This window comes from Cynara cardunculus, assembly GCF_001531365.2.
Source record: "Cynara cardunculus var. scolymus isolate 2C chromosome LG 11, CcrdV1, whole genome shotgun sequence".
Taxonomy (NCBI): Eukaryota; Viridiplantae; Streptophyta; class Magnoliopsida; order Asterales; family Asteraceae; genus Cynara; species Cynara cardunculus.
The window spans coordinates 14,646,776-14,655,850 of record NC_037538.1 but is presented as its reverse complement, the minus strand read 5'-3'; the positions used below and the strand labels follow the sequence as shown (position 1 = coordinate 14,655,850).

Genomic DNA, 9,075 nt, shown 5'->3' with positions numbered 1-9,075 from the left:
TTTGCTTCGCTACATAAAAACTTGCTTTTTATTCCTTTTTGGGCAAAAAAGTTGATAACTAGCGACTCCAATTGATATCACACGGTAGGAATGGCAACAGGCCGGGTATTGGTATCCCTGTCCCAGAAACCGGTAGCTAAAACCGTCCTCGTAACCTCCCCGATCCCCGTCGGGGATCTTATCGGGGATTCCCATCGGGTCCCCGCGGTTTCCCCGATCCCCGTTGGGAAACTCGTTACAGGTAAAAATCATCTTTTCACTGTTGGTTATAACCGAACCCGAAACCGATCGCAATATGATAATTTTTACAATTAAAAGTAAATTACAATTTTTTTAAAGATGTAAGTTTAAATGTCTCAAACATAATCGAACCAATTACAAACAATATAAAACTAAACATAAATTCAAACATCATACAACTAAAATCACGATTTTAGAAAAATAAACTAAACTTTTTCGTGAGCTTTATTTGAGTTGTTTAGATAAAGTGGATAAAAGTCTATTTTATTCTAATGATATATATAATATATATATATATATATATATATGCATATAAAATAAAAATGATATATATATATATATATACACATATACACACATATACATACATATTGGGCCGGGCCGGTGATCACCGTCCACGCCCCGTCCCAGTTAAAATCTCCGAATTTGTCCCCGATCCCTGCCCTGTCCCCAATAAAATGTCCCCGAACCCGTCACCAAGAACACTAATGTAAAGTGATATTTTTTGGTTCACCTAGCGGCTAAGGCTAACAGGAGGCCTAAGATCGAACTTAGGACCAATGTTGTATTTAGGCAAATTCGTTCCACCTCTTTACCAACCGAGGTACAATGTCATAAACACCTTTTTATTCTAAATGGATTTTCCAAACACATATCATTATATTGTGGCCGTTTACCAAACGCTTATCCGGGTAAATGCTTAGCAAGTCACGTTACCTCACTGCATGAATATGATAATGACAAAAAATCTTACCCATAAAGGATCAAGAGTCTTACCCGACAAGTGAGGGCGACGACTCTTACCATGGTAAGCACTTATCAGGTAAATTGTTGCATACAATGTTTTTTTGATGAACTAAAATCTTATCCAATAAGTAAATAATAATGTTAAATTCTAACAATAATCACTTATCAGATAATTGTTTGATAAACGGTTCAAATTTAAAAAAATTGCCAATTTTATCAAAAAGAACTCCAAATGAGAAATACTAGCATGCAAATCGCACCTGTATGCCCCATCACGGACACGTTTACTCTGACGTGTAAGCATCTAATTGGATTTGACGTGTAAGTATATAATTGGACACTACAACCCCGATGACGAAGACGAAGGAAAACAGAGATCGCGGATTCCTTTTACAAATCGCAACCGTCAACTTCAAGACAGAGAAACAGGGGCATAGAACTTCAGCCATGGCAGCTCGCAAGAGAGGAGCTTCAAAGCAACCACCGCCACCGGCTGAATCATATACCAAATCGCCGGAATCTACCGTTACTTCTACAGAACCGCAGATCACTCCAGCAAAACCAAGCAAAATCCTCTTATTCTCTTTAATTTTCTTCCTTCCTTACTTTTACCTGATATTTTATCACTATAGAATAGAAACTGACCTGAAGCAATCAATCCTTATCAATGCGTCACTCAGTTTCGCTGGGTTCTTTGTAACCCTAATGATGATTCCGGTGGCTTCAAGATATGTTATTAGGCGTAATTTGTTTGGTTACGACATTAACAAGAAGGGTACACCTCAAGGTCTGATCAAAGTGTAAGTTCTTTCTTTATGCTGTACATTTCCTTGTCTAATAATCGACTTTCTGTATTTTAATGAATAATGAAGCAGTTTAGTATGATAAGAAGAATCCTTTTAGCTTATTGCAGTAATTCGACATGTAATTTAGTGACATTAGTATGATATAGGTCACGTATATGATCATTAGAGTTCGTAAGAAGTTCTGTAACTTCTATAAGTGCATGAAACTTAAAAGAGGAGAATATACTCTATTCTATCCTTGTCTACTTCATGTATTAGATGCAATTGGTAAATACTTTTTTGTTGTCTGTGTAATATGCTTCCTCCTTCCCACAATACCACCACCAAAAGAAATCTTTTTGCTCGATATGCAAAAATTAAGCAATTTTTTAATGGTTTTGATATGCAAACCACTAAGATATATATATATAGTCCACAAGAATCTATATTCATTTTCTTTATCACCATGTATTGTAAAGATAACTACTGAACATGCCTTATAGTAAATAGTGAATCCGCTTGAGATTTGATTTACCTGCTGTTGGATAGACACGTGCTATACTTTTAAGATCTGAATCATCTGATGTTACGAGAATAGATAATCCTTAACGTAAACGTAGAGTTGTGGTTGATTACCTATTATACATGTAGGAAATGAAAAACTATGAGTTTGCTTAAAGATATATTAGAGGTTAAGGGGTGGTGTATGGAGGATTTAGAACGTCCAGTGTCTTGTGTATGGGATTAGGGAACATAAAATTTTCAACATGCTAGAAAATTTGTTGGGCGGGGCTTCTTAGGAGCGATCTTAAGGTTTAGTCTTTTTCCTCTACGGTACAAGGTGACTCATAGAAATATAACCCCATGATACGATCCAATCTACAAAGGAAATAATGATTGCATTTTGAAAATTCCTACACAACCTAGAACTTCATACTCAAGGACAAAGTAGGAGATAAGAGAAACGTGGTAGAAAGATGAAAGAACTTCAGTTCATAATTGTGTGTTCATTTTACAAAATTAGGATCTAGAAGCCTATTTATAGTACTCCAAAGTGTCCCTCATGAAGGATGCAGTCTGTATAATCATATGAGGTTACCGGTCATAACCCTTCACAATTGCTGTTAAATTATTAACCAACTTCTGCGAACTGTTAGTCCACTGAACTCATATGCTGGCTTATGTCATTTTCCTGTAATTGCGTGGTAGTAATATTGAACTTTTTTGTCAATTCATGTTATGCACATGGTCATGGATTAAGGAAGTACAGTTTGCATACATTACTCCTTGAACAAGCTACAAGCAACGTAGGATACTGTTGTGACACACTTAAGAGGATTTTTTAGCTGAACATGAATTATAACTTCATGTTACACTCTCACAGAGTTGTTTGTACAAATTTATTGGTGAAATCTTCCTAAGAAACACATGATTAGACTACTTTGAGGTCACTTCAGAGAATAATGAAACCTATGATGCATGCCTTAACTGTAAAACTCCACACCCTTACTTTGGTCGCACCACCTTCATCTGTTTAATGGTGCTTTTTTGCATGAAATATTTATCATAGCAACTCCTTAGTTAAAAGGTTTGTTGGAGCTAAATGGGTCATATTGAGCTATTCATCAGCCATCAGGGAATCACTAATCTAGATTATTCTTCTCAACTTTTGTGTTGACATCACTTCTTTCTTGCAGGCCTGAATCTCTTGGTATTGTTGTGGGCACTGTTTTCTTGGTCGTGGCGATATTATTTCAGTATTTCAATTTCACGTCAGATTCAAATGTATGTTTGCTTCTTCAGTATGTGGCACTTGCGTTTTATTATTATCTATTTTCTCATATGTTGACACTTCATAACAATATCAGATGTAGTCCATATAATTATATGCCTACTTTTTCTTATGATGTGTGTATCTCTCAGTTTATAGAGAATATAGTGATATTTGAGTATTCAACACCTGGATAATTCAATATTGTTGGAGAAGAAACAAAAATAGGACATAGAGACATGAGAGATAGGTCATTTCCGGGCTTTGTGCATCTGGAATGCATGATAAGAAAAATGGACTGAAACTAAAAGTTATATGGAAATGTAGCTCAATTGTTTCATCTGCAAAATTTTATCCAAGTCTTCTATTTATGCATATGGGAGCTTGTATGGGCATACCAATAGCCATCACTGCACTTAGCACCAAAAGCACCACAACTTCTTATTGTAGAAAAAGCATGTTGGGTAATGCAAAATAATGGCAAGTTTGATGGATGCCATAGATTTGCTCCTACAAATATTATAGAAACAACTAGACATCAGATCAATCTATCTAATCTAATGCTTGGGTCTGTAAATTGTTCATTACCGCACTCCTACTTCCCCCTTCTTCTCTTAAAGAAAAAGATAATATTCTTCAATATTATGCATGTGGAAGGATCTAGTTAGTGCATATTCTTATCAGATTATCTTCTATAGAGGTAAGAAAATGATTTTTTTGATGTTCATCTATTTATGTGTCTTTCCTATTGTCTTTTCTGTAGTTTCTTTTCTTTGTTTGATTATTAAATTTGATAATAATTAGGTGCTGATCGGTTAATCCATATGTGTGCAGTGGCTTGTCGAGTATAATGCAGCTTTAGCATCTGTCTGCTTCATGATTTTGCTTGGGTTTGTTGATGATGTCCTGGATATTCCTTGGCGAGTGTGAGTTTCCTGCTTTTCATAATTCATTTGTTGTTACTACTAGATCTCTAATCGCTTTAAATTTGCTTGTGAAGGCAGGAAACTATTATTGCCATCAATTGCTGCTCTCCCTCTGTTGATGGCCTATGCTGGACATACAACCATTATGATACCAAAGCCCCTTATTGAATATGTTGGAACAGCAATCTTGGATCTAGGTAATCAGGAAATAATTTCCTTGAGCCATTGTTTCAAAAACTTTTATCACCTTTGGACAAGTTGGTTGCAAAAGAGATTTGAAATTTGACCTACCACTCATGCCAGCTTTCTTGCTACTCGATCAGTTCTATAGAATCTGATTAAGACTTGTCACTGGTTGTTAGTTACTTGATCTGCATTTTCTACTTTGTTTAACATGAGTGCTGGACAGGGTGGATCTATAAGCTATATATGGGGCTCTTGGCTGTCTTTTGCACAAACTCAATCAACATCCATGCTGGTATAAACGGCCTTGAAGTTGGACAGACTGTTGTTATAGCATTTGCTGTAAGCTTCAAATCTTAAAGAAACCAGATGATTTAGATGCTTTCACATGCTAAAATCAAGAGTAACTCTGACTTGTAATGGTGACGTGCAGATTTTGATTCACAACATCATGCAAATTGGAGTTTCTCCCAATCACGAAACTCAACAGGCCCATGCATTCTCCATATACCTTGTTCAACCTTTGCTTGCAACTTCATTGGCATTACTTTCTTACAACTGGTACTGAAATTGCTAATTTCTTTTGGTCTTTAATTTGACTTCTGTTTGTTGCATCATATGTAAATCTTCTACGTGTCACCCTTCATATTGTAGGTACCCATCTTCTGTTTTTGTTGGTGACACCTATACATACTTTGCTGGAATGACGATGGCAGTCGTCGGCATTTTAGGCCATTATAGGTGTGTCACTCTCGAAATATCTTTCTTTACTTAGATACACATAAGAGTGTACATGTATACAACTTCATATGTTTCTGGAAATCGAAATAAACCCCCACTTAAGAAAATGCCTAATTACAACAACTGACATGCATAGTGGAGCTAATTCACATTTTAATATTTCCCCCCAAAATCATGATCCTCATCTACAATCTACTATGGAAAGAAGTCATCATCGTCAATCTGGAATCAGCTGAAAAGTTACCCAATACAAGAGTTTCATATGTCAAAGATGGTCTCTACTTGTTTCCAACAGAAAAAGAAGAAAAAAAACAGAGTGGACCAGATGTTCAAATTACGTTCTGGTATCAGATTAGTGAATTACTTGGGATAAGGCCTACTGCAAACCTATTATTAGAAGAGCAACAAGTACTCATCCAATAACTTGGAAATCATATTTGTCCATTAATGTCTCGACAAAATATGATAGCAGAATGAAGATCTTCTGCTATAAAAATCTGTTTGAATTGGATAGACCAACTCATGAATTGATGACACTAGTAACATAAAAACATGTGCGGTGCTATAACAGCAACTTTCATTGTTTCTTTTTCTTAATTGGTTTACAGTGCCTGATGCTGCTGATTTAATTTAATGAAGAGATATAAGATATATTCTCTGGTAATTTTATTGTGTCTTGACGACATGATCTGTCATTTGGTACATAATGATTGTTACAACTACAACATTCTAGTATCTGCAAAAATCATCTCTTGGTCCTTTTTCTACTTTTTTCTTTGTTTAGCGAGAAGGTACCATTTGCAATAAAAAAATATTATAACCTTTTTCCTTGTTGAATTCAATGGTGTCATTTCTAGTTGGCCTTTAGCATGAAACATCTAATTGAACAGGATATCTAACAGAGTTGCACAATATTCCATATTGACGTGTTGAAGTACCAGTGTTTCCTACTTTGTGCTAATGAATGTTCATTCTTTCTTGATCAAGTAATATGTTATTTCTACGTTTTCTTTGACAGTGAGACACTCCTAATATTCTTCCTTCCTCAAATCATAAACTTCCTATTGTYACTTCCTCAGGTCTAATCTCTCTTTTTCTCTTTACCATCTCTCCCCAAATTTATATTGCAGAAGAATGCTAGATTCAAAAACTCAAATAACTAAGGATACTCCATTTTTCTAACAGCTTGCAGGCATTATTCCATGTCCACGTCATCGTCTACCAAGGTAAGACTGGCATGTTTTTTCTCTTTCTTTTTGAAATATGTAATATTTATACACACTCCAGATGTTTGGTGAGACTTGAACCATTGACCTCCAAGGAGGTTGGGATCTAACGGTAACCCAGATACTGCTGGGCCGATGACCCTTTGGTATGTTCTTTCATTTTGTGGTGCTCTAGTTTTCAGTTTGATAATAATTTCACTTTTACCAGGTTTGACCCTCAGACAGGACTACTGACCGGAACAAATGATGGGACGCTTGTGAATGTATCCTTGAGAATATTTGGCCGGAGATCTGAGAAGTCTCTATGCATCCTGCTACTTGTTCTTCAGGTAAAATCTTTTGCCTTCTGTATATTTATTCCATAAGCTAAAATTGTAGAAAATCAAATCTTTAATCTCCCTTCCTTAAAAAAAATGAAGCTGCAATTTGAACTTTTGTATTTGAATTCTGGTACTTTTCACAAGACTTGCTTATATATAATTTTACTAATTGACCAGCATGTTTCATTTTGTAATACTTCTATTGAAGTTTTAATGTAGTTATCGAATTCTTTTAAATTTTTCTTAGATTTTATTCTTTGTGGGTAGTTTGTCTTTAACCTTATATGCTATTTATTGCCTAATTAATCTGTACAAATTTCGTTAGCCTAATCTATTTGGTTCACATACCAAACATGTAAATAGCTCTCATCCTCAGTGATCCTACTGTCCTACTCTTTGAGCAAGTTCTTGATTTGAACCTGGCAATCGTTTGCTTGATTGTGTATTATTCGTAGTTGGAAAAAAAAATATGACATTTGACTTTTAAGAGTCGGATGAGTTATCTTTGAACCTATAAATTGTAAAGAATTATCATTTTTGTGTAAGAAAAATAGATCACTACGTTTCGACTATAAAAGTACTAGAATACAAACATCTTGGGAGATAGATAAAAAAAAAATGTGAAAATTGAACTTGAGAGGTACTTTTGAATATTTTCTCTCACGTACACTTTTTTAGAAGTTGGGGGTGTGCATGGAAACAACTGCTCTACTTGAGCAGAGGCCAGGTCTACGTACGTCTCACTCCCCAAACAGAGTCCTTTGATTAAATGACCTTATATGAGTTTTCAGTTAGGAGCATGACCTTCTAATTTTTTTTAGCTCAGTGACCTTCATCGGACCAACAATCTATCCCTGTAGAAAACTTAGAAATACACAAGGGTTAGATTCTTAAATTCAGTTTTTTAGAAGGTCATTCAGCTGAATACCCCACCTCCCGAGTGGGATATACTGAGTTCGCTTGGTTTGGCCAATCACTTTTGAATATTCTGAATCCGAAATGGAGTGACGGAAGGTATATTATTGTTGCTAATGAAGTAACTTACTTGTAACAGGGCCTCGGTTGCTGTTTCTGTTTTTTCCTGAGATGGATCCTCACCGGTTGGTATAAATGAGGCCGTAGCAACTTAGAAACATATGACCTTTTGAGACTACTTTTTCATCAATGTTCGCGATCGCGTTACATGAAATGGAGGTGTTGTATCATTTGACTGGATCAATAGAAGACCAAGATTTGTTGTTTGCTTTTCTTACTACTTCATACTAATGGATTCGGTATGTTGCTCGATTCATAGAGAATCCAAACTGTACTTCATTAGATTCGTTTGCTTTATAGCATTGACCAAGTCGAACAAATATTTGCAACTTCCGAGTGTACACCGTCCTTTATATGTTTTGTGAACCGGCTTTCTTGTTTTGGTTACTTTGAGCATTGTTGCTGCATTTGGTTCATGTTGCGTCAACGAAAACAACTACTTTTCGTTCGAGTTGTGAATGTGTACAGGGGAGTAAGGCCCGAGCATGCACCCGTGCACTCGATTTTCCCAAGTAGAATTCTTTTTGATATGAAAGTTGCACCTGTTAAATTTTGAGGGGTGCTCTGAGATATTAAAAAGTACAAGGAATATCAACCAAAAAACCTAAAACATCCCTCGAAAACGGTGAAATTCAGCTAAAAACGCATAGGACAACTTTGCGTACCTTTGATCCACCTTACAGGTGCACCCGCTCAGCCAAATGCTAGGTTTGTCGTTGAACATGTAGAACACGAGAGGAGAGACCATCTATGTAATTTGTTGGAATGGTTTATGGTATGATGATTTAACAGTCAAAGAAACAACTGGTATACCTATAGTAAATGTTAGGTTTATGTACATCTTATCCTCAGGCGTCCTTTTAGGTGGGATATACTCGTGTGCTTGCTTTGGTTTATGATTTATGGTCAAGCCATGGTTGTGCCTATGATTTTATGAGAATTTAGATTAGAATGAGGTTCAATTCAATTCAAGCATCAAGGATTGAGGTTTAGGTATTTAGGAGCCGTTTACCAAACACTTACCTGGTAAGCGCTCGTTGATATCACTTACCAGTCTTACCTTACCGATTGAGCATCAAAAGGACCGAGAATCTTATCCAA

General features: G+C 36.0%; 1 protein-coding gene across 1 annotated transcript; it reads left to right on the top strand.

Annotated features, from left to right (window-relative positions):
* The first annotated feature begins 1,349 nt into the window (after positions 1–1,349).
* Positions 1,350–8,360, top strand: LOC112521221 (UDP-N-acetylglucosamine--dolichyl-phosphate N-acetylglucosaminephosphotransferase-like). The gene is made up of 11 exons (XM_025129946.1): positions 1,350–1,787; positions 3,470–3,557; positions 4,378–4,469; positions 4,548–4,666; positions 4,879–4,994; positions 5,086–5,213; positions 5,307–5,393; positions 6,412–6,472; positions 6,579–6,619; positions 6,828–6,948; positions 7,994–8,360. Exons 1-11 carry the CDS (start codon positions 1,435–1,437, stop codon positions 8,051–8,053), a joined length of 1,266 nt encoding a protein of 421 aa, XP_024985714.1. The 5' UTR covers positions 1,350–1,434; the 3' UTR covers positions 8,054–8,360.
* Positions 8,361–9,075: the final 715 nt, after the last annotated feature.